Source organism: Pantherophis guttatus, chromosome 6 (assembly GCF_059756535.1).
Source record: "Pantherophis guttatus breed Tessera chromosome 6, ASM5975653v1, whole genome shotgun sequence".
Taxonomy (NCBI): Eukaryota; Metazoa; Chordata; class Lepidosauria; order Squamata; family Colubridae; genus Pantherophis; species Pantherophis guttatus.
In genome coordinates, this window is record NC_142068.1 from 97,263,612 (window position 1) to 97,287,097 (window position 23,486).

At 43.9% G+C, this 23,486-nt stretch overlaps 1 protein-coding gene across 27 annotated transcripts in view; it reads right to left on the reverse strand.

The window, feature by feature from the left end:
- The window catches only part of ANK3 (ankyrin 3), a 286,682-nt gene that overhangs the window by 129,064 nt on the left and 134,132 nt on the right, over positions 1-23,486 (reverse strand). The window contains exon 1 of one of the 27 annotated variants that reach the window (XM_087872284.1): positions 3,877-4,000. The exons of 25 other annotated variants lie outside the window; for them this stretch is intronic. In XM_087872284.1, coding sequence (XP_087728410.1) covers positions 3,877-3,912 — 36 coding nt within the window. In that variant the 5' untranslated portion in view covers positions 3,913-4,000. Of the gene's footprint in view, positions 1-1,623; positions 2,045-3,876; positions 4,001-23,486 lie in introns of those variants that run through there. One more of the 27 variants, XM_087872286.1, reaches the window with a different exon arrangement.

Sequence of the window (23,486 nt, forward strand, 5' to 3'; positions counted from 1 at the left end):
TTTAAAAAAGGAGCATTAGAGGCACCAGATCCTGAAGAGGAAACTCAAATACTTTGGCCACCTAATGAGAAGGAAGGACTCACTGGAGAAGAGCCTAATGCTGGGAACGATTGAGGGCAAAAGAAGGGAACGACAGAGAATGAGGTGGCTGAAGCAGTCGGCGTGAGCTTAAATGGACTCCAGAGGATGGTAGAGGACAGGACGGCCTGGAGGAACATTGTCCATGGGGTCACAAAGGGTCAGACACGACTTCACAACTAACAACAACAAAAAGAGGCACCAAGTTCTAGTCCCACCTTGGGGACAGAAGCAGCTGGGAGACTCTGGGCCTGTCCCTCTCTCTTTGCCCTACAAAAAAGAAGGCCATATTATAACAGTAACAGAGTTGGAAGGGACCTTGGAGGTCATCTAGCCCAACCCCATGCTCACACAGGAGACCTGTACTAAGGATTTGAACCACCAAACTGCCGACCTTTCTGATCAACAAGCTCAGTGTCTTAGCCACTGAGCCACCTAGTCAGGCAGAACAAACCACTTCCAGAAATGCTGTCAAGAAATATTCAGAGACTTGCCAGGAAGTTGCCAAGAATCTAAACTGATTCGAAGGCACACACACAAACATACAACAACTACTACTACTACTACTTAAAAATAATAAAAGAAGCCTTATAATGCCAGAAAACCCAATCACTGATATTTGGTATGGTTGCTTAATTGGGGGAGGGAGGCTGAAGAGCTCCTAGAGCCACAAAAAGTATGGGAGGAGAGTTGTGCCCCTAATATTGTCAAAGATCATGCATCCCCCCCTTTTTTTTACAGGCTAAGAAGGAGTTTCAATTAGTATGCAAGGGATCAGTGGTGGGATGTTACTCCAGATTCCTTCTGAATTTTCCACTTTAATTTAAATAGGCCACCTCTTTATTTGTGCGTAGTAAAACATGGTTTGGGATACTTAGCAATGCTTTATGTCTGTCATCACCCGAACAGTAGCTTAATTTTAGCATTTCAGAATGGTACACGGTAAGCTAGCCATGTGCTTTCATGGTGTTTTAAAGGAAGAGGACCAGCTGCATTCCAGTTAGCACACAGGAGGAAAAAGCATAGATAATGAGCAGGGGGGTACAATTAGGTTTTACAGGAAAAGATCTAGTTGTAACAGCAAGCTCTGCCAGTTCTGGATATACTTTCTCTTTCTTTCGCTCCTAAATGCTTTGTCATTTTTTAGATGGGGAAAAAAAATTCAACAGCCAGATAAATTTTGTGTTTAGGTGAATCATCACATAACATTCTTTATCTTTTAAAACATGGCTTCCTATAAACCCTTCTGATCTCAATTATTAATCTCAGCAAATCTCCCAGTAATATAATTGATTGCAGTCTATAATTGATCTGACAACTTTCCCAATCCACGGAATCATCATAAATCTCTGGTAGCTACTCCAACGCGTGCTGCACCCTACCAAGGATTTCTCCAGAACATCCTTCCAAAGGGCTACCAAGCGGAACTCCCTTAATCTATGGATCAGGTACGGCGTCCCTTTTAGCGCTCTTCAAGCTTACGCTACATAAATCTACAATGCTTATTCACCACAACTCCCTGCTAGAAGCAAAGAAGCACTGTACCCCTGTCGATTCACTCCTCGCCATGGTTCAGCTTGTGTTGCCCGTGGTGTCCTCTGCGCACGCCATGTCTCCGTGCACTCAGGGGAGAGAACGCAGCATTTGCTGAGTCGCTAGTAAAATGCCAGAGCAGCAGTATTGCCCATGAACAGGGAGCAGGTCAATGCACTCTCAGAGCCTCTGTTTAGGGCAGGACCATGTCAGCCTCAACCCAGCCCTTCTGTACACATTCGACCGAAAGCAGGCAGGCAGCCTGACACCCCAGCTTCAGCCTGCAGAAGGCCAGAAACCTGATCCCACCAGGACATCTCTTCCAAGCAAACTGGCCTAAAACTGGCCGTTTTTGGGTGGAAAGGCAGAAGGCCTTCTGAGGTCCTGCTTCACTTTTCTTCTGTATGCTCAGCGTTTCTATAAGCAAACGCTGATAAGTAAGAAATAGACCCTTAAGCCAGTAAGTTAAAGCCAACACGAGCAGCTCTAAGCAAAGCAGGCTTCCTCTATATTGTAGGAGGAAAGAAGGGAGGGAGGGAGGGAGGAGAGGAGAGGAGAGGAGAGGAGAGGAGAGGAGAGGAGAGGAGAAGATATTTCACCAAAAAGACTATGCTCTCCTACCATTTTATCAGTATTCTGTTTTTAGGCAGGAAAAAAAGATGCTTATAAGCAAATGTCCAAGCCCTCTCTTCTTATCAAAGTCCACACTCTCTGCACATGGACAAACCTTCAAACCTCTCCTGGCCCGCAGCTTCTGAGTTAGGGGTCCTAGCAAGATAACCACTAGATGGCAACAAAGAGACACAGAAACTTCAGAGTCCCACCAGTAGGTGGCATAAAAAACCCTGAAGAGAAATACTGTAAATGTCATGGCTAACAGGCTGCCACCTAGCGGTCTCTTACAAGAAATGATTACAAACGCCTTGTAAGATACGCTCCTATCTTTAAAATGTCTCAGTTCACACAATCACTGGGAGTCAAGCTTAACCATGTAGCACTTTGCTCTTAACTAGGAAGGGTCATCGGAGAAGTAAAGCCACTTTCAAAGGTATGCTTGCAAAAATTATTTCAGATGCAATATGTTTATTTTCCATACTACCTTAGAGGGAAATTTTACATCGCAACAATCTCTTTTTTTCCCTTTTTTTCTTTTCTTTTTTCTTTTCTTTTCTTTTCTTGCAGAGCAAACCCCCATTTCATTGGTGGAACTCCCTACCACTAATAATACTTCTGCATGGAACATCTGGGTAAGCCAGTAAGCCAGTAAGGACTACACGTGGTCCATCACCACATACCATCCTTAGAACGGATCCATTGAGCACATGTACATTAAGATGCATGAATATTATAACAATAGTCATAAAATCAGCACTTATTCCACACAGTTATTAATACTGGATATTTTGCTGCAATTGCCATGAAGTAGCATAAGAAAATATGGTTGTATTCATTCTGAAATATTTTTATCACCCAAGGCAATCACCATTTCTCCTATAAGCACTGTTGATCTTTGAAAAGTCCTTATCCTCGTATCAGTAATACCAGTGGATAACAAACTTCACTCAGGGTGATTGATCCTTGACAGTCAAGCTGCTGCAAAGGGATAATACTTAATGTTCCCCTGCAGTCCCAACCATCTCACTCATTGCCAAAGTAGGTTATTTTGCAGTTTAGAGATTCATGCTCTAAGGATCATTTGAAGAATTGGACAAAGAATCCCTCTTTCACCCAAGTTTGATCTAGAAGGTCATCCAGGATCTTCAAATTTGGCAGATTTTATAACTTTAACTTCAGCAGCTCTAGCTCCTTATTATCAATGAGCATTTCAGTTAAATCAGGTACAATTGTTTTATTGAGTAAGGTCATCCGAGCTCTCTCAAGGAAGACCACACAATGAAAAATAGGATGCGCATCAGATGTATTTTAGGCCTTTTCTTTGACACAAACATATCCTTTTACATTTCTTCCACGCATCTTCTATGCAGTAAACAGAACACCCCACTGCAACTTTTCGGAGGGCTGGAGAAACAGAGGGCAGAGAACTAAACCTTGACTCCCTTGCTTGCTTTAGAGGTAAACCTTGAAAAAACACTCAAAAAATGAAGCAAACAGATCTACGTACACATTTACCTGCAGACCAGGATTCTTTTTGCCAAGAATGACAACAACCACAACAATAATAGTAATAATAACTCATTACCGGCACACAAGTGCAGAGAAATAAATCTTAAAAGCAACCTTATGACAGCATCTGCACACACTTACTTGGTCCACGAAGTGCTCCCCCTCTTCCACTGCCATCTTCTGTGGTCAAATGTGAAACATGATGATTCAATTAGTTAACACTTTGCACGCGGCTTGTCAGCCCAAAATAGCTGCCAAACAGAAAGCAGCAAAGCCAGCCAGCATGGTCACGTAGACTACCTCTCCAACTATTTCTAAAGAATGGGAAGGCAAGTCGGGGTCTGGCTAGGAGCACCAAGAGACCAGCAAAAGAGACGTCCTGGACATGCCTCCCTGCATTGTAATCTTGAGCCCTTTCCGGGCTGCGTAAGCCTGGGATGAGGAGGACCAAAAATAGCCTCCAAATCAGCGGGTAACAAGGCCCGGCAGGCAGGGATCACTCCTGAAATGAGCTTCCGGGATGCTGTTGACCAGCTGTTCTCCAGGAAAGGACCCAGGTTGTGTGTCAACCCTGAAGCTCACCTGACCTCAGGCAACACTGAAGCTCCAAGGTGGCTTCAGTCAGGTCAGCTTCAGGGTTGACATTGTGCTTGTTTTCCAGAAGCAACACAACGTTTACCCAGCCTGCATGCTGTCAAAGGGAAAGGGGCTCAGGAGCATTTTAAACCTGGGGAAATAACATCATGGATGGGTTGGATGGACTGGAGTTGCCTTCTCAGCTGCTTGAAGAATTAGTGGCATTGCCAGGTGCACAGATGTAAAAGAGAGAGAGCGGGAAGGAGGGAGAGGGAAAGAGAGAGAGAGAAAACAACACACTGGCCTGTGGGCTGTCCAATTGCAGTGGAAATAAAAAAATGTAGCCTTTATTTCATTCAAGAATGGAAAATAAACTTACGATAATTGACCGCAACACTAACACTACCTCTGATTTATTAAATCCATTTGTGATAGAGAAAAACACACTCTTTAGACTAAGAGAGTCTAAATCTTTTTCTTTCTTTCTTTTGCTCACGCAGTGATAGTTCAATCCTAAATTGTGGTTAGTGCAACTTTTTCCTAAAGTTGGGAGCTGAATGGTTTCAAAACATACTAAAATTTGTTTATTTGTTTCTTTAACAAAGAAGCAAAAAATACAAAATGAACCCACAATCAGCCACCAAAATAAAAACAGTAAGGTAAAGGTTCCCCTGGCACATATGTGCTAGTTGTTCCGACTCTAGGGGGCGGTGCTCATCTCCGTTTCAAAGCCGAAGAGCCAGCGCTGTCCAAAGACAACTCCGTGGTCATGTGGCCGGCATGATTCAACACCAAAGGCGCACGGAACACTGTTACCTTCCCACCAAAGGTGGTCCCTATTTTTCTACTTGCATTTTTTTTACATGCTTTTGAACTGCTAGGTTGACAGAAGCTGGGACAAGTCACGGGAGCTCACCCCGTTACGCGGCACTAGGGATTCGAACCGTTGAACTGCCAACATTTCAATCGACAAGCTCAATGTCTTGGCCACTGAGCCATCGCGTCCCATAAAAATAGTAAGAACTCTCAATACAACCACTTCACGGGAAATCCAATTCCCACAGGCAGGAAATAGCCACATCTTAGAGCCTTGTGATGGGCCAACAGAAACAGAGCCAATTTGATCTCCAAGGAGACGATGATTCATGCAATGGGTATCTCTCCCTGGGTCCCACCAAATGACACTCTGCACAAATGGAACCCAGAGATGTCTCTCCTGCCAGATCTGATAGGATGGGAAGACGCATTCAGAGAAAGGCAGTCCTGCAAATAATCTGGCCCCATGGCCATGAAGGACCTTAAACTAAAATTGGAAGCACACTGGCAACCAGCGTATCTGACAGTTTGTTGATTGCATCTAAAACAACAAACTATGGTTATTCAAACAGAAGACAGAAGCAGCTGCCTAGTAGAAGGAAGGATATGGAACAGTATCAACCAACAAGACTCAACTTTTCATGATAAAACCATGGTTTGTAGGCCCATAGCAATGCTTAGAAATATAAACCATAATTTATACAGCATAATATAATGGTTCAATCATCCTTCTAAAACCAAATAAATGCATTGCCCAGCTTGTGTCAGAATATCAGATGAATTTACTAATTTAGAACTAATTCTTCATATAGTACTAATGTGTTCATTTGTCTTTGGGGGTTAGTAAGAGAACATCTTGGAAGTGGAAATATTTTTGCTACAGTAGTGGCCAAAATTGTGGAAACATTTTGGGAAAAGTGTATTTTTGAGGTTTGATGGCTAATAACACCACTTTTTTTGGAGTTTCAAGATAATCCTATTCCAATGCTGGAATGGCCTGGGAATAGCCCAGACCTTAACCCAATGGAAAATCGATGGAGCCGATGAAAGAAACATGTTAGTCAGAAGCGACCCAGCAATAAAACCAGTCCCAGTTAACAGAAGCCATTCTTAAATCTTGGTTTCACATTATAACAGCTGCAGATCTAAAAGACTTGGTTCACTCCTTGGGAAGATGTTGCAAGGCTGTAATTCATGCTAAAGGTTACCCAACTATTAACTTGTAAGAAGTTAACACCCACCCCTTTCCTAGAGGAATGAAATATTTTGGGAAATATTAAAAAGGCAGAATATTATGTTTCCCTGGATGAGAAATGGAGAAGCATGTTTTAAGTATGAAGCAGCTCCCATCTTCCTGCCCCCATCCTTTGTCAATGGGCCAGAGGCAGAAACTCAATCTTTGTCAATGGACCATCATCTGCAACACAATAGGACCCATCTAGCAACAGAAACTCACCACATGGCACCTGGGAAGATTATATCAGCCAGCAAGGCCAGCTAAGAACCCCACCCCCTGGGAGTCTGACAACCAATCAGGATACTCTTTCTGGGCCCCAGGAAGTTCAAAGCCAGAGAGGGCATAAAAGCCCGGGGACTTGCTGTGTCTCGCCCCTTTTCTGTTCAGGAACTCAAACCATGTGATCCTGTCCACCATTAAACCATCTTTCCAAGCAGTCTCCATTTTTCCAGTATCTTTTTCCCCACTTGGAGCTGAACCCAGAAGGATATTTCTTCCTACAATTTGACATGGTGATAATTTTTGTATATCTCGTTTTTTCCACATATTGCACTTTTCTTCTTTATACCGTAACTGCTATTTTAATAGCAAATCCTTCATAAAAGTTATTGCATCACATTCTTGATTAAAGTATCTTTCCATTGATATATAATTTTATGGTTACTACTCAAAAAAAAACACTGGGGTTATTAGCTAGTTTTAGAACATACACTTTTCCCAAAAGGTTTCCACAATTTTGGCCACTACTGTATATGTTGCCAAAGACTGGTGTCCAGTTATTTTATTTTTTTCCGATGAAACCGTCTGTCCCATGTGAAAGGCAGAAAGGCACCTCATGGCGCTTCTCTTCCCTGCTGAAAGATTGACTTTCCAAGGAAATGTCCCCCTGCCTGGACAGCAAGACAGACTGGCAGGTTTTGTGCCTTGGACCATCCTATATACCAGTGATGGCTAGCCTTTTTGCCATTGGGTGGGGGTTACGCATGTGAGTGCCCACACCCATATGCAATCTGTCCCGCCTCCTAGAAAGCCCCTGGAGCCTGGGGAGAGCGAAAAATGGGCCTTTCCCTCCCCACCCCTCCAGAGGCCCTCCGGAGGCCGGAAACAGCCTGTTTCCTGACTTCCGGTGGGCCCAGAAGGCCCGAAAATCAGCTGGCTGGCACGCAGATGTGCAGCTGAATTAGGGCAATGCTTCCGTGCCCACCGATATGGGTTCGTGTACCACCTGTGGCACGCGTGCCATAGGTTCGCCATCACGGCTATATACTGTACATATGTCAGAATCGTCATATATATATATAAGCCGTATGTCTACAACAATTTCTCGTCGCTAGTATGAGAACTCAGTGATCAAGCAACTCTACTTCTTTCTTTACTTTCACTTTTTTGTTCTCATAACTGTAACTAAAACCACCTTCCTCTGCTTTGAAAGCACATGATAGGGGTGTTCCAATATCTCAGGGGTTGCCATAAAGAAGAGAGAGTCAAGCTATCCTCCAAAGCACCTGAAGGCAGGACCAGAAGCAACGGATGAAAATGAATCAAGGAAAGAAGCAACCTAGAACTAAGGAGAAATTTCCTGGCAGTGAGGGCAATTAACCAGTGGAACAACTTGCCTCCAGAACTTATGAATGCTCCAACACTGGAAGTTTTTAAAAAGAGATTGGAAAACCATTTGTCTGAAATGTATAGGGTTTCCTGGCTAAGCAGGAGGTTGGATAGAAGACCTCCAAGGTCCCTTCCAATTTTGTTGTTGTTGTTTATAAATACTGTGATCAAAACATTCAGTAGACATCTTTGAGGTATTTGACACCATGAGATCTCATGGCTTCTTTAGACATGGTTTGTAGAACAAATTACAACCGGCTTGGTTCATACAACACATTGATGCAAATATCATGGTTTACAAATTACATCCGATACCAAGCCAAAACCAAACAAATAATGTTATAATTTAATTCAATGCGTGAATCAAGAGTGCATATTTCACAACAGGACTTCAGATCTATCAGCAATAAAAAGCTGGTGCTTCATGGTATTTGACAGCTGAGTACAGGGACATCTGCAGGAACTTACTGCTTTTGTCAGAAAGTCAAAAGGGATGTTTCCTCTCATATTTGTTATGGCACTCATACAAAAGAGGAGGTTGTGTTGCCCAACTACAGTGATTTTTCATTATTCTGCCCCTGTTGCCCTCCTCAGGCATTTACTGTATTGTATAGGGTGATTTTTATATTTTTGGACTTGTCTTAACTGTCATGAGTCAATTTTATTGGAAGCAAATAAAGGTGACAAATAATCACTGAAGGATGGAGTGAGGATGCTACATATTGAGTGAAATAAGAGGGAAGGATTAATTCCATGGAAACCTTTGGGTCTTGTCTGGCATTTTTGGATTTGGAAATTCAGGTCTGGTCAGTGTTTGTATGGGAAATCCCAGAAGAATGCCTGTAAAGATTGCCAAGACAAAGATATGGGTGTGCCAAGAAGTCGCTAAGAATGAAGCTGGAATTTCTCTTTGCCCCCACTTGCTCCAGAGCAACAGCCCTCCTGTAGGAAGAAATATCCTTCTGGGTTCTGCTCCAAGTGGGGAAAAAGACACTGGAAACATGGAGACTGCTTGGAAAGATGGTTTAATGGTGGACAGGATCACGTGGCTTGAGTGCCTGAACAGAAGAAGGGAGGAATACAGCGAGTCCACTGGTTTTTATGCTCTCCCTGGCTTTGAACTTCCTGGGGCCCAGAAAGAGTATCCTGATTGGTTGTCAGACTCCCAGGGGGTGGGGTGGGGGTCATAGCTAGCCTTGCTGGCTGATGTAATCTTCCCAGGTGCCATGTGGTGAGCTTCTGTTGATAGATGGGTAGAGGGCTAATCCTATCTTTGTTGGATCTTTGGCAATTCCTACTATGGCTCTGCCTGAAGGAGGTAGATCTTTGTTATGTAGGATAGACTGGCCCAGGCCTTAATGGCCCATTGACAAAGGGTGGGGGGCAGGAAGGTGGGAGCTGCTTCATCTTTAAAACATGCTTCTCCATTTCTCATCCAGGGAAATATAATATTCTGCCTTTTTAATATTTCTTAAAATATTTCATTCTTCCAGGAAAGGGGTGGGTGCTAACTTCCTACACTCCAATGTAGCTGATTCCCCTAATTATTTCAGATCCAACCTTTCATCAGCTGTTGCTGTAAGCAAAGAAAAGCTCTTATGGAACCAGAAGGTTGGCTGAGAATCCCACAATCAGGTCCTAGGGAACTGATTTAACACCACCATTTTTCCCCAAATGATGGAAGTCTGCCAGGAAGGAGGAAAATGAATGTCATCCCATTATGGCAGCCAAGGGGCTGCCCTTGAGGAGCACTCGGAGACTTCAACTGGTGCAGAATGCAGCCACGCGGGTTGTTATGGGGGTGGCTTGGTACTCCCATGTTACACCACTCCTTCACGGTCTGCATTGGCTCCCGGTTGTCGTCCGAGTGCAAATCAAGGTGCTGGTGATCACATTTAAAGCCCTACGTGGCCTAGGACCGGAGTACTTGCGAGACCACCTCCGGCCACCGGTGGCCTTCCATCGCCCAGTTCGCTCCCACAGAGTTGGCCTCCTCAGGGTACCTTCGGCTAGACAATGTCGACTGGTGGCCCCTAGGGGGAGAGCCTTCTCTGTGGAAGCCCCTACCCTCTGGAATACGTTACCCCAGGAGCTCCGGATAATCCCCGACCTCCGAACCTTCCGGCGGGCCTTGAAGACCTGGCTCTTCCAACGGGCGGGCCTGGGTTGACTCTATACTGATTTTGTAGCTTTTTATATTCTTAAATTTTAAATTTGAATTGGCATTCCCACGTTTAACTTTACTTATTGGATACTCTGTTTTCATTTGTCTTTTAACTTTTGTATTTTCTGTTTCTTATTGTTGTGAGCCGCCCTGAGTCCTTCGGGGGAAGGGCAGCATATAAATCCAATGAATAAATAAATTATGTTCCTGGAGGGAAAGAAAGTTAAATCACATGCCAGGTGGAGCCATTACAAGACATCATTTCTTCCTTGGTTAAAGCCAGAGAGAAGAGAAACCCGAATATTAAAGCATTGTGTACGTGAGGAGAGCAGCAAGTTTGCAGAAGCAATCTCACAATCCTTGGTGTGTGTTATAAGTGAAATTCCAGTGTAGGAAGTTAGCACCCACCCCTCTCCTAGAAAAATGAAATATTTTAGGAAATATTAAAAGGGCAGAATATTTCCCCAAAAAGGGAGGCAGAAACTCAGCGCCCCCCCCCCACTTTGTTAATGGGCCATTAAGGCCTGAGCCAGTCCATTCTATATAACAAAGATAGGATTAGTCCTCTACCCATCTAGCAAGAACTCACCACATGGCACCTGGGGAGATTCCATCACCCAGCAAGACTTAACCAAGCCTGGGACTCAAAAGACAACCTACAGAGTTACCCTTGCATGACCCCCATGGGAATCTGACAACCAATCAGAACACAAGCTCAAATTCAAAGCCCAACAGAGGGAATAAAACCCAGGTACTCCGAGCATCTCGGCCCCTTTTCTGCTCAGGAACTCAAGCCATGTGATCCTGTTCATCATCAAACCATCTTTCCAAGCAACTTCCACGAATCCAGTGTCTTTTCCCCCCACTTGGAGCTGAACCCAGAAAGATATTTCTTCCAACACCAGTTTGTCTTCCTTGAAGGTTAACTTCAGTGACTTCTTCAGCTTCAACCGCAATAATACACAGGCAAACAATAGATACAAACTCAAGGTAAACTGCTCCAAACTCGATTGCAGAAAGTACGACTTCAGCAACAGAGTGGTCAATGCCTAGAATGCACTACCTGACTCTGTTGCTGCATCCTCAAACCCTCACAGCTTCAACCTTAAACTGTCTACCATTCCTAAGAGGTCCATAAAGGGAGTGTGCATAAGTGCACCAGCGGGCCTACCGTCCCTGTCCTACTGTCCTTATTTATTTGTATTTACTTCCTTTGTTTATGTTTATGTTCATACCTATACTTATTATCTTGTACATGTTTGACAAATTAAATAAATAAAATAAATAAATAAAATAAGGTTCCTGAGTCTGTGATACACTAAATAAAATAAACCTTGCCTCTTCCCACCTTCTGCTTTGGCAGGAGGCAACAGAGAAGGCAGAAGCAGGAGATCTGTCCAAGATGGGGCTGCCACTGGTCCTTGGACCGTCACCCATTTGCCAGGTTTGACGAAGCCAAGGGCAAAGTCCGAATCGGCTCACCAGACTTTGCATCAAAGATCTACTTCTGAATAACCCCAGAGCTCTGCAGGGCCACTGCTGTAGATCTCCCTAAAGGAAACACCTGCGCTGGCTGTGTTTATCTTATTGCATGTCACTTTGTGTTATTTAAACTGATCAAAGGCTCAAATAAAGGCCTTTCATTCCATCAGGGAAAGGAGGACCTCAGACGACTTCTGCAGGGTCCGAACAAAAGGTCCCTCTAGCTGCAGGTCATTCATTCCCCTCATGTTCTCAGGCAGGCAGGAAACGTCCTTCATAAGGAAAGGTCCGTCGTCGGATGCTCCACTTAGCATCAGTGGGACATCAATGGTGATTCCTCTTATGAGCAGGAAGCCTCCTTGCAACCAGAAGCCACTCTTTACAGGCTGCAGACTTAGCTCGTGAGGCTAGGGCAGCATTATCAGACTGCATGAGGTTACATTTTTACCCTAGTTTTGGAGACGTTGGGTCCTATCTTGACAAAAAAAAAATATTTCTTTTTAATCATAAAATTGTGAATTTTGACCCTCTAGAACAGGGGTCTCCAACCCTGGCAACTTTAAGACTAGTGGACTTTAACTCCCAGAATTCCTCAGCCAGCAAAGCAAAACTGGCTGAGGAATTCTGGGAGTTGAAGTTCACAAGTCTTAAAGTTGCCAGGATTGGAGATCCCTGCTCTAGAAACTGCAAAACAAAGTCTGAAAGCCTGTGAATTCCTCCAATTTCCAAATATTCACTTTGGTCTATTCCTGGATCCTAAACTATGTTCTGATGGAAGATTCTTCCTTCCTTGCAAACTGACAGGGCATCATACAGGGTGTTTTTTAATCCTTTCCTCACTCTGAGAAAGCTGAGGTTCAGTGAAGAATTCAGAAGACCGGTCTTTGTCCCAGAATCTCCAAAGAGCACTATACTGGGCCCCCACCCCACCCCACCTCCAGATCTGCCCAACAGGTTGCAAAGCAAAACCCCAGCCAGAGAAACAGAATCATGTGGCTGTGAAGGAGGCAAGGGGCTACCAGCTTCACACCCCCGGGGTCACATGGAGGTGTTCAGCACCTGCCAGACCCAACAAAGGCTAACTTCTCTACACATTGGAGGACCTGCTGCCATCAGTAAATGACTTGCATTCTAGCCAAGGCTCACATTTGTCAGCAGGATCATAAAACTGGAAGGCCTCCTCCTCCTCCTCCTCCTCCTCCTCCTCCTCCCATCTCTGCTGCAGCTGCTGACAGCTCAGCACAAAAACTAGCTCCAACCTTCGTTCTGGAAGGCAGCATCACCCACACGTGTGCAAAAGAGAAGCTCTCTCTCCAGTTCCATGAAGAGCAAAGTGGGGGTGCCTACAGATCCTTTCTAATCCCCCCCCCATACGCCGGTAGATGGTAGAATCCAGGGAGGGAAGGAGAAAGACAGAGAGAGCGAGAGAGATCATGAATAATGGCCCGAAGCAACGGGAAGATCTGAAATTCTGCCTGTCTTCCTGCTATGACAAATGATGATCAAACTCTGAATCCCCAAGAACATAAAAGCAAAGGAAAGGATGCTTCTGTACAAACTGAAATAAGCAAAACTAAGATGAATTAGGATCACTTGTCATGGAAGACGCTCATGTCCCCTGAGAATTCGTTCTGGGCTCCTCCCCCAGCAGGGAAAGGTGACTCATCGCTCCTGGTGGAAGGCTGTGCAAGCGAGCCCCCCCTCCCCTCCCTCCTTCATGGGAGAGGAATTTTGGAAAGTGCTGACTATCTTGCTGGTCTCGGAGATGGATGATGGATCAATGAGGCTCAACATCTGTGGAATCTGGTGTTATCAGCTTAATGACAGGCCCTTCTATTTGCATATTTAAAGCCCCTGGGTACTTTCCCCAAAATCACATGTGATAAATCCCCCCTGCCCCCCACTTCTGCAGCACATTCATATTCAAGGTTTATCAAATCTGGGTTGGTCCCGTTTAGTGCTTCTGACAAACACCACAAAAAAATGAAACAACACTTTGGTTTCAAATGGATCAGGAAAATGAAACGGCATGTGCTGCAGTGCATAATTCCACTTTTGGGACTTTACTGGAGATTCAGGCCAGGGTTACAGCATGGCATACATTTCATTACTGCAGGAAGGGGAAAATACAGATGCATCAGAACATGAATGATGCCATACAAAGAACAAGGAAATAGAATTCTATCCAGGGAGCAGAAGGAAGGCTGTCATTCTGCATTCTAAGAACATGCATTTTGCATTTCTCCATCTCCCTTAAAAACCGAAGCAATTTGGTTTATGGCCGCCTCTTCTTCCCCAAGGAAGCCCTTTTGAGTTTCAACTCCCATCATCCTTGAAATCCACAAGTCTTAAAGTTGCCAAGGTTGGAGACCCCTGCTCTAGAAAATGCAAAACAGAGTGTGAAAGGCTGTGAATTCCTCCAATTTCCAAAAAATTCCCTTTGGTATGTTCCTGGATCCTAAACTATGTTCTGATGAAAGAGTTTCCCTTCCTTGCAAACTGACAGTGCATCATACAGGGTGTTTTTTAATCCTTTCCTCACTCTGAGAAAGATGAGGTCCAGTGAAGAATTCAGAAGACCGGTCTCTGTGCCAGAATTTCCAAAGAACACTATGAAGTCCCATGTATCTGTAAGGCACCAAGTTGGTGAAGAACAATTGAGGATGGTCACAGAATGAAACTCTCTTCCCTCTGAGTATTTTAAAGGAGTTTCCTTGGATGCAAAATCTTTGTGACTATCCAGTCTTTGTACAAAAACAATTGTTTCTCTTGTCTTGGCAATGGGTGGACAATGAGTTGAAGTCCACCCATACTCAAGCTGCAAGGTTGAGAAACACTATACTACAAGTCCCCGTTTCTGTGCATGCGCTGATAGTCCAAATGGCAGGATTACAAATACCCTCCACAGAACAAAGGAGAGGCTGCTTCTCCCACAAGCCGTTCCATAAGCCACGTCATGTGCTCTTCACACATGATTTCAAATTGCATTCTTCCAAATAATGTCTTTAAAATTTAATCGTAAGCACTGTTTACTTCTTAAAAGCAGGGAGAGAAACCCAGGCTGGAGTCTGAATTGATCGAGGGACAGAGCCCTATTGTGCCTGTCCCAGTTGTTATGTTAGGCAACCTGACACTTTCAGCTGAAGCTCCAATAACTTTACTGGAGCAAAACCCAATCCCTGTTTGTTGCATCCTGATTTTTTGTAGCAGAAGGCTAGTCATCCCTGAGCGCGACTTTTTCAACCATTAGGCCTGCTACCCTCTGCTGCTGCCCTGTTTGAAGCAACCCCACTGCAAGGACAGCTTTGGTAGAGATCCACATCCTTGATTTAGAGCAGGGGTCTCCAACTTTGGCAACTTGAAGACTTGTGGACTTCCCCACAAGTCCCCAACTCCCCAGAACTCTGGGAGTTGAAGTCCACAAGTCTTCAAGTTGTCAAGGTTGGAGACCCCTGATTTAGAGAGACCGTCAGTCTTGAAAGTTAAGGAATACATGACTCTCTGAATCCTTACGCATTTTGCTTTATCCAACTTGGACATTGTGCAGAATATCATCCTGTTCAACAGATTTCTATCGGGGTTAGACCTCTTAGAATGTAGTCTAGGAAACAGATATGTGAGTGGGGGTGGGTGGGTGGGAGGCCAAGGGTGTTGGCTGTGGTGGGAATGAGGAAGTGGCCTCAGTTGTTTTGTGAGAAGTTTAGAAAGGAGGGAACACAAGTCTGGGAGTAGTGAGGCAGCCCACACTCAGGTGCACCTGTCTCAAAAGCTGTGAAAATATTAGTAACAAGAGGCTAAATGATGAGCAGGTGCACAAATATCTGGGGGTGGAGGATATGTTATCCAGGAGGACTCAGGCAGTTTGTGGCACATTGGCTTGCATCTGCTCTTGCTGTGCGCAGCTGTGTCATTTTGGCAACAGACTTGAAGAGGGACAAGCTTCTCAGCTGGTTATTGGAGACCACTCTTTCATTCATTTTCCTTTTTCCATTGTTCTTCTTGGCCTATTTGCATGAACTTGGAAAGCACTTGCAGCAAAATACATCCAAGCACCACCAGATGTTCATCACACCTAGTGTCAATATCATGAAACATTCAGGTATCTCTTATTCCAACATTTTTTGATGAGTTATAAGGGATGGGGCTTTCATTCAATAAACGTGAGTTTAATGAAAGAATTGAAGAGCAAGGGGTGGGGCGCATAAGCCAATCTGGATGTTTGACCTTCAGTGCTAAGAATGGTGAGCAATGACCATGCTACACGGCCACATAAATAAAATCCATCACTCTAGCCAGAAAAGACTCCTTCTCCAGCCAGAGAAAAATGGGAAGTTATGGCTTCCGTCTCCCTCTGTCCAAGTGACCTAAGACTATGCACTGCCAATGTGAGGAGTCCAGTGTGACATCTGAGCATCGTGTGAGTGACCTGATGGAAAAGCTTCTGTTGATTCTTCCAGTGAATTAACCTTGGCCCACCCACTTCCTCTGCCTCCTTTAACACTCAATTAGCAATCCGTTGTTAATGAACAAAAATGGAGTCCAGGGCAACTTGGAGCACTTGAAAATGTGGGATGCTAACTAATTCTTTACTCTTTTTGCTATTCAATCAATGCCACTTGTTCCTAAATAGTACGGACAGAAAAAACTGGTGCATAATGAGCAAAAACCACTCATCAAAACTATTACACATCTGAACTCTTGGATTCTGAAACAGTGGAAAGGCCATTGAAACTATTCCCTCCTAAACCTCATTCATGGAAGGAAAGGAAAGGAAAGGAAAGAATGAAAACACGGAAACACCCATGGCTGCAGGGGAAATGCCTAGAAAGCCTTTAACAGAGAAAGTGGGCAGGCCTTGTGCAGAGAGGCCTTTAAAACTGGGTCAGGTATTCAAGATTGGGCAATAATTTAAAAATACAAAAATGGAGACCCTGGGTTTAGGCAGTTGTAGGAAGTGCAAAGTTTAATAAGAAGCAGAATATCGTGCTTCGTCTGAATTGAACTATACTGCCAGATAGTAGACCATTTTTAGAGTTTCTTTCTTTATCACTGCGTTTATACTGCTAACTGTAAGCCTTCTGGCTACAAATATGTACTGATTTATTTAAATCAGAGGTCTTCAAACTTGACAGCTTTAAGACTTGTAGACTTCAACTCCCAGAATTCTCCAGCCAGCTGGCTAGAGAATTCTGGGAGTTGAAGTCCACAAGTCTTAAAGCTGCCAAGTCTGAAGACCTCTGATTTAAAGAATGTATACCGCTGTCATCTCAGCCTAGCAATTCTGGGTAGCTAGAACAAGAAGAACAAAATAGCACAATATAAATAATCAATCAATCAATACAAATATAAGGCAACCAGGACATCTAAGAAATCATCTCACTTCCTATCACATGCAGCGCATGCCAGGCTCCATTAACACCTAGCCCAGACCTCAGGAAAATGCCAAATCTTCAAGGCCAGGATCATCCCAGTCCTGAGCTGAGAACAAAGCTGACTTCTTATATATTGAGACAAACTTATTTTAACAGCTTACTATGTAGACAGCATAGCCAATTATCACAGGCCAGACATAATTTTGTTAAATGAACTCACTGGACTCACTACTGTGATAAATGCTCCAATATTTTATATCACAGTAGAGGCCATAAAAAATTCTAACTACCATGTCAACTCTTGAAACTAACTTCTATTTACAACAGCTAACAAAATGCCCAATGTTTTCATGCCGGGAGTCTACAAGGATGCAAAATGTGCAGATTATAAGATCCTGAAATCAGGGGTGAAATGCTACCGGTTCGCACCCGTTTGGGCGAACCGGTAGCGGTGGCGGGTGGTTCGGAGAACCGGTAGTGGTGGCAGCACGAGGCTCCGCCCACCCACCCGGACATCATTATTTCCTGGTTTTAACCAGGAAGTAACCTGTTTTTTACCCTCTGAGCATGTGCAGAAGACTTTGCGCATGTGCAGAGGGTCCAAAATCGCACATGATGCGCACCCGCACTTCCGAACCGATAGGGAAGATAGATTTCATCCCTGCCTGAAATCATAGACTTTCTAAAACAAGTCTTTTTGTTTAAAATATCGAAAGAATAAAAGCACGAAAACATGAGCAGCTACGGTATCACTTTATGAAATGACCCACAAGTGAAATGCTATCTGTCTGCCCCACAACAGCCAGGAGAATTGAACCATATCACAAGAATTGTCTCACCTAAATAATCTTGAATGTACATCTAATCTTTGTTCTTGACAAAAATGACCACAAAGCATCCTATATAAACTAAATTAAGAAAAAGGAGCAGGCTTTTCAATCTTTTGGGGTCAGAGGACCAGTTGAATTATATCATTTCCCTCCAACTTCTTCATTTTCCTAAAATGCTCCCTTTTTTTTCTCCAGAACCACACATTTCTAGGAACATCACAGTAAAAAGATATTTTTTTAAAAAAACAGAACCCTGCATGCTTAAGGCACATTACAAAAGGCTCCCAACCAGCGGTGGGTTTCAAAAAAATTTTCTACCAGTTCTGTGGATGTGGCTTGGTGGGTGTGGCAGGGAAGGATACTGTAAAATCTCTATTCTTTCCCCAATCCAGGGGAAGGTTATTGCAAAATTCCCATTTCCTCCCGATCAGCTGGGACTCGGGAGGCAGAGAATAGATGGGGGTGGGGCCAATCAGAATTTTTACTACCGGTTCTCCGAACTACTCAAAATTTCCACTACCGGTTCTCCAGAACTGGTCAGAACCTGCTGAAACCCACCTCTGCTCCCAACTCTAGCTAGCTATCCCATGGAACTACCTTTCTTGCACTCTTCTGAAAGTTCCCAGCCGTATCAAATTATATACAACCAAGTACAAGATTTTAAAAACCATCTTCTCTTAAGTCTTAAATTCTGGGAGATACCCATTGCTTCAAAACTCTTACTCAAGATTTGTGCAACATTTAAAGGTGCTGACAATGTATTCATAGAGGCTTCCACAGTCGATCAGGAAAGTGGAACAATTTATATTCAGATTTCGTTGTTGTTATATTAAAAAAGTAACTAGTGTATTTCGCCATGAAGAAATGAGACTCAACACTGTTATAAATTAAAAATACTCCGATGCAGGAAAAGACAGAGAGTTGTAGAACTGAAAAACACACACAGAAAAATGGACCATTTAGGGAAATGTGCATAGGAACATAGGAACAGCCACGGAGCTTGCAAAATTCCTTCGTTCAAGCAATTTCACGAAGTCCATGTTGGCGTGCAGAAAACCTTTTTATATTCTGCATCCTTCCTAATTTAAAGCACCTCCATCGAAAGACCCACCAGGGGCGAGAAAGAGAAAAGGAAAAAACTGACCAGTTCATCATTTTTTTGAAAATCTACGCAGCTGCTTTGGAAACAGCCTTTCGACCACAGAGTTTTAAACCAATCAGATCCCATCATGTAGTAAAACCCACAACAAGCCATGATGATGCCTACACAACACACGTGTGTAGACAGCTTCACACAAATCCCTCCCTTTGTGTCTCAGCTTCTGATTTTAATACCTAAATCACGATATTCACGTTACGATATTATGCCACACATTTTATCCTTTTTCCCCATGCAGATGTCCGTCCCATCACAGTTTTTATTTCATAGGGAATCTCAGCTTTCCTTAAAACAAGAAAGCTTAATGACATCTCAAGGAAGAATTCCAAATGGAAAAAGTCGGCTGGAAAAAAACACTGATGGACACAGAGAGAGAGGAAATGTTGCAGTGGTGGGTTTCAAATTTTTTTACTACTGGTTCTGGGGGCGTGGCATGGCATGGCTTGGTGGGCGTGGCTTGGTGGGCATGGCAGGGGAAGGATACTGTAAACTCTCCATTCCCACCCCACTCCAGGGGAAGGTTACTGCAAAATCCCCATTTCCTCCCGATCAGCTGGGACTCGGGAGGCAGAGAATAGATGGGGGTGGGGCCACTCAGAATTTTTACTACTGGTTCTCCGAACTACTCAAAATTTCCTCTACCGACCGGTTCTCCAGAACTGGTCAGAACCTGCTGAAACCCACCTCTGAAATGTTGGCTCATAATGGCAGTATAGAGACATCTCGTCCAGGCCATTAAACTATCACATTTGGAAACCCTCATTCTCACAACAGACCTGTAAAATGGCAGCATTCATGCCAAACAGGGGAAGGTCATCTTGGGAAAGGCCTTCCTAGGAACACTGCAGTGTAGCCTATCTTGGTCCTCTATAGCTGAACAACTTGTCTTCTTCTGATAAACAGGGAGGGTCTTCTACAGAGGATCCCAAGAGAAAGTGAGCATTGCCCAGGTCATCTGTAGCATTCTGTGATTCTGGACAGGGCTTAGTATGGTTGATTTTCATTCCCCTGCCATAAATCCAACATGTTCCTCAGTAATAACCATAATAATGTGAGTTCTCGGGTGGCAATACCCGCCAAGATAGGTAGCCCATAAACAACATTTTTTTTTCTTTGTGAACCTATTCTTCCACTGCATTAGATAATCCAGAGGTCTTCAAACTTGGCATCTTTAAGACTTGTGGATGTCAACTCCCAGAATTCTCCAGCCAGCATGGTTGGAGAATTCTGGGAGTTGAAGTCCACAAATCTTAAAGATGCCAAGTTTGAAGACCTCTGAGATAATCTCTTTTGGTTGACAGCTCATATTTTCTTTCTAACTGAGGTGACTGGGGTCCTAGCCTGGGTTTTCTACCTCTTAGGAGAGATCTGCATTTAAGTCTACCCTGAGTGTTCGTTACTGGGTCTCAAAGTTGAGAAAGAGGGCAAGAAAGAGGGAGAGAGAAAGAGAAAGAAAGGGAGGGAGGGAGGGAGAGGGAGAAAGAGAGAGAGATTCAAAGCATCCTCAGTTTCCTGGAAGAAACGCAGGCGAGGAACACCTGCAATAACAAAACCACTCCTCTATTACTAATCCAGCAAACACAGGCATCACTTCTGCCACACTCGAGTGACAGGCCTTCCCTGAAATACTCCACTACTGTCTTATAGAATAGTACATGATGCATCACACTACAGTAGAGACACTTTCTATCTTGCCATTGTCTCGTTCCCTCCAACACCAAAGGCACTCACAGTTGCTCTTTATCTTGAAAGGGATTATGTCATGCACATACAATAAAATAGGTCTTGGCCAGCTATATTCCTCAGCTGGCTGCTTGGAGAACATGCTTCTCAGCTCACGTGAGTCATGGGCAAAGTTTATCTTCTATTTCCTTTGGAAATGGTACTTCTGTATTTTATTTTATTTCATTTCATTTCATTTATTATTTTATTTTATTTTATTATTTTATTTTATTTATTTTCCATTCAGTTGTGTCCAATTCTCAGAGTCTGCCTGGACAAGTCCCTGTGGTTTCCCAGGCACGGTTTTTCAGAAGTGGTTTGCCATTGTCTCCTTCCTAGGGCTGAGAGGAAAGGACTGACCCAAGGTCACCCAGTTAGCTTCATGCCCAAGGAGGAACTAGAGCTCTCGGCCTCCCAGTTTGTAGCCTGATGGCTTCACCACTAGATCAAACTGGCTCTCTACTCCTACCTTAGAAGGGAGCCATAAGCCCCACTGGTCATGTGGAAGTTCATTGTAGAGACAGGTAGAAAAACATAAAAGGCTTCTAGACACTCGCCAAATATGATGGCTAAATATGCTTTATGCTCACGTCGTAAATGAAATGGCACCACAGAGTCATTATGTGGTCCTAGATAGATTCCTTTGTGCTACAAAAAACTTGGAGGTGGAGACTACCAGTGGCTGATGGACAGTACCATTTTCCATTTCTATTTGTATATATCTGGCGAAAAGGTTGTTATGCAGGCTAAATCCCATTGTCTCCCACTGAAAGAGGACACCGAACAGGGGTGGGTTTTACTTACCTTTACTACTGGTTCACAATGGGGCCGCTCGCACAGAAGCTTCCTGATGATGTCGGAGTCGGTGGGTGGAGCCTCCCGCCGGTTTTACTACCGGTTCTATAGTACTGGTCTGAACCGGGGGCAACCCACCACTGACACCGAAGCATTCAATATCTAGATTTACCAAGTAGACTGAAACAGGGGTGGGTTCTACTTACCTTTACTACCGGTTCGCAACAGGAGTACGTGTGTATGCGCAGATCATCAATTATGATGTCCAGGCCGGTGGGCAGAGCCTCCCGCTGCTTTTACTACCAGTTCTAAAGAACCGAACAGAACTGGGAGCAACCCATCACTGGCCTGAAACCCCCTTTAATCCTCCCCCTAAATCTAAATTTGCATGGGTAAATTTGTTGTTGCTTTATATTGAACAGCATGTGAACATAAGCTTGGGAAGTAGATCTCTCAACGTGCAACATGGATCTGCAGGAAGCTCAGTATCAGCATCCCTTTCTCTTATCGTAGAGGACAGACCCCACCCAGCAAAGAAAGCAACTGCACATGACAAAGCAAATTCCTGTTTTAAAGTCCCTACAGCAAGGAGTGGAATGAAACAATAATACAGAGACAGAGATAAGCTTAAATAATCTAGAAAAATGTCTGAAACGCTCTCCCTATGATGAGAAACAACCTAAAATCCAATTCCTCCTATTTCTCTCCTATCAGGGAGGCCACAAATTATGTAAGAGTGTGCTGGGAAAGCAGAACGCCTCCTTCAGAGCAACAAACTCGGTGAAAGCAGGAATGCATTTTCTCCTTTACTCCACAATTTGGACATATCTAATAAATGAGTCCCCAGATGTATTCCTGGCAGGCTGCCAAGAAGGGCCTCTGCTTGTTTATGAGCTCTGCAGTTGACATACAGAATCTTCCAGCCAAATATAGAATTATTCACTTCAGTGATATCGCAAGTTGTTCTGCAGGAAAAGAACAAACAGCCCACGAGTTCATGGCAACTCATGCATTACGTCAGCCCTCCCCACTCCAGCTGGGATGGCTTCAGATCTCCTCCACGGCCCCTGAGGCAGAAATTATCTGAGCTGTGGTCCAACATCTCTGGAGGGCACCAGGCTGAGGGTATCTGGTGTACCTCTGATTACACAAAGAAGACTTTGTTAATGCCAGCTTCTCCAGGTGAAGCCTCGCTTTAGGGATATTAGCCCTTTCTTGCCCTCGTCTGCTGTACTTCCCCACTCCTGAAATGGGGAGCTACTTCTGTTTCTTTGTTTCTTGATACAGTCACTCCAGAGGCAATTCTGGAACCATCTCGCCATCAGTGGTAGCCTAATATCTGTCCCGTCTCCCATTTTAAGAAACAGCCACACAGATTATCATAACAGATAACAGAATAACAGAGTTGGAAGGGACCTTGGAGGTCTTCTAATCCCACCCTCTGGTTGAGTAGGTGACCCTCTATCATTCCAGATTAATGGCTGTCCAGTCTCTTCTTAAAAGCCTCCAGTGATGGAGAACCCATGATTTCTGAACACAAGTTGTTCCGCTGAGTAATTGTTCTCACTGTCTGAAAATTTCTCCTTAGTTCTAGGTTGGTTTTCTCTTTCTCTTCACTACCAAAGCCTTCAAGTTAACTCTCTCTCTCTCTCTCCTTCTCCCTCCCTCCCTCCCTCCCTCTCTCTCTTTCTCTCTGTAACTTTCTGTCCTATAAAGAGGTCACTTCCTCAGTTTTGCAGACCTGTTATTAATGCAGAAGGAGAAATCATCTTATGGCATCATGTCAGGCCTGGCTCTCCTTTTTTTCTTAGGGCAAATCTATCTGTATTTGTTTCTTGAGATATGATATAATTGAAGCACACTATTATTTTGTACTACTCTATATATAAAAGATGCAATGCACAAAGTATCCAGATCTAGCACACTATATAGCAACCATTGGCCAAGTAGGAGATGTTAAATATTAGAAGTAACAGCAACCTTTTTTTAA